Raw genomic sequence first — 2,500 nt, forward strand, 5'->3', positions numbered from 1 at the left:
CTAGCGTTGCTCTGATTGGTTGGAGTGCTATCCTATTGGTGCAGAGGGAATTTGAAAGACAACCGTTTATCCCGCCCCTCAGATTGAGTCCTGACCAATGGGGAGTTCCCCCAGACCCAACATCTGGATGTGGGGCTGGCTGGTCAGGCTAAGTGTTTTTAGCTCCAGTAGAAGAACTAATCTCAGTTTAAAGTAAGACGCCCAAACCTCATATCTCATCATCATCCTGGTATAAATCATAACTGGGCATAAACAGGAGGCAGCGTGGAGACTCTGCCCCCTGCTGGTAGTTACCATGGTAACCATGTCAACTACCAGTAGGGGCGGAGTCTCCACCTAGTAGCTTTAAAAGTCCCATGACATGATGCTCTTTGGATGCTTTTATATAGGCCTTAGTGGTCCCCTAATACTGTATCTGAAGTCTCTTTTATATAGACCTTAGTGGTCCCCTAATACTGTATCTGAAGTCTCTTTTAAATAGACCTTAGTGGTCCCCTAATACTGTATCTGAAGTCTCTTTATATAGACCTTAGTGGTCCCCTAATACTGTATCTGAAGTCTCTTTATATAGACCTTAGTGGTCCCCTAATACTGTATCTGAAGTCTCTTTTATATAGGCCTTAGTGGTCCCCTAATACTGTATCTGAAGTTCCTTTATATAGACTCCTAGTGGTCCCCTAATACTGTATCTGAAGTCTCTTTTATATAGACCTTTAGTGGTCCCCTAATACTGTATCTGAAGTCTCTTTTATATAGACCTATGGTCCCCAATACTGTATCTGAAGTCTTTATATAGACCTTAGTGGTCCCCTAATACTGTATCTGAAGTCTTTATATAGGCCTGGTGGTCCCCTAATACTGCATCTGAAGTCTCTTTATATAGACCTTAGTGGTCCCTAATACTGTATCTGAAGTCTCTTTTATATAGACCTTTAGTGGTCCCCTAATACTGTATCTGAAGTCTCTTTATATAGACCTTAGAATCCCCTAATACTGTATCTGAAGTCTCTTTATATAGACCTTTAGTGGTCCCTCTAATAATTGCATCTGAAGTCTCTTTATATAGACCTTAGTGGTCCCTAATACTGTATCTGAAGTCTCTTTTATAGACCCCAGGGTCCTCTTCTAATACTGTATCTGAAGTCTCTTTTATATAGACCTTAGTGGTCCCCTAATACTGTATCTGAAGTCTCTTTTATATAGACCTTTAGTGGCCCCTAATACCGTATCTGAAGTCTCTTTATAGACCTTAGTGGCTTAATTGCATCTGAAGTCTCTTTATATGGTGAGACCTTAGTAACCTCTACTGTATCTGAAGTCTTTATATAGACCTTAGTGGTCCCTAATACTGTATCTGAAGTCTCTTTCTCCATACATATACATGTACATACACTTACACATATACATGTACATACACATATACATGTACATACACATATACAGCCGCTAAAATAAGAAACAGGAACAGAATCTTGATTCACATTTAATCAGCACCCCCTTGTTGGACAGTTTGAGTTTTCGTGAGCCTGGTGCGTTTTGGAGAGCGGAGAACGCTGGTTACATTTCGGTGACCACGTTTGAGCGTGACGCTCTTCTGTCAGTCATCGTCTTAAAGCCCGCCCCCGTGTGAGATAGATGGCTGTGATTGGTCCGCCCAGGGCTGGGCTGACGTAACTGGAAATCTGTCTGAATGTGCAAATGAAACAGAAGCTCGCAGATTTGTCCGTGTCCAAAGCTAAGTAGCCACATTTTAGGATGTTGTAGCCACATGTTGGGATATTGTAGCCACATGTTGGGATATTGTAGCCACATGTTGGGATGTTGTAGCCACATTTTGGGATGTTGTAGCCACATTTTGGGATATTGTAGCAACATGTTGGGATATTGTAGCCACATGTTGGGATGTTGTAGCCATATGTTGGGATATTGTAGCCACATGTTGGGATGTTGTAGCCACATTTTGGGATATTGTAGCAACATGTTGGGATATTGTAGCCACATGTTGGGATGTTGTAGCCACATTTTAGGATATTGTAGCCACATGTTGGGATGTTGTAGCCACATGTTGGGATATTGTAGCCACATTTTGGGATATTGTAGCCACATGTTGGGATATTGTAGCCACATGTTGGGATGTTGTAGCCACATTTTAGGATATTGTAGCCACATGTTGGGATATATTTTTTTTTAAATTAATTTAACCTTTTATTTATTCAGGGGAGGTTCACTGAGAGGCAGCCTCTCTTTTGCAGGAACGCCCTGATCACATTCACACAGTTCCACATTCATACCTGGAAGCTGCCCAGTACCACCACAGTCTGATCTGCTGGCCGCTGAGCAGCTCCACTGGAGCGGTTGATATTGTAGCCATATGTTGGGATATTGTAGCCACATGTTGGGATGTTGTAGCCACATGTTGGGATGTTGTAGCCACATGTTGGGATGTTGTAGCCACATGTTGGGATATTGTAGCCACATGTTGGGATATTGTAGCCACATG

General features: G+C 42.2%; 1 protein-coding gene across 22 annotated transcripts in view; it reads right to left on the reverse strand.

Annotated features, from left to right (window-relative positions):
• Window positions 1–1,393: 1,393 nt before the first annotated feature.
• LOC120553690 (LWamide neuropeptides-like) overlaps window positions 1,394–2,500 on the reverse strand; it is a 2,096-nt gene continuing 989 nt past the window's right edge. For 4 of the 22 annotated variants that reach the window (XM_039792356.1, XM_039792364.1, XM_039792367.1 and 1 more), the window contains 2 exons: window positions 2,363–2,500; window positions 1,394–2,179 (listed from right to left, as the gene is read on the reverse strand). The exon at window positions 2,363–2,500 is cut by the window's right edge and continues 146 nt beyond it. In XM_039792356.1, the coding sequence (XP_039648290.1) occupies window positions 1,602–2,179; window positions 2,363–2,500 (716 nt within the window). In that variant the 3' untranslated portion in view covers window positions 1,394–1,601. Of the gene's footprint in view, window positions 2,180–2,259 lie in introns of those variants that run through there. The other 18 variants (XM_039792361.1, XM_039792362.1, XM_039792360.1 and 15 more) reach the window with 11 other exon arrangements.

This window comes from Perca fluviatilis, chromosome 23, assembly GCF_010015445.1.
Source record: "Perca fluviatilis chromosome 23, GENO_Pfluv_1.0, whole genome shotgun sequence".
In the NCBI taxonomy this organism is placed as follows: Eukaryota; Metazoa; Chordata; class Actinopteri; order Perciformes; family Percidae; genus Perca; species Perca fluviatilis.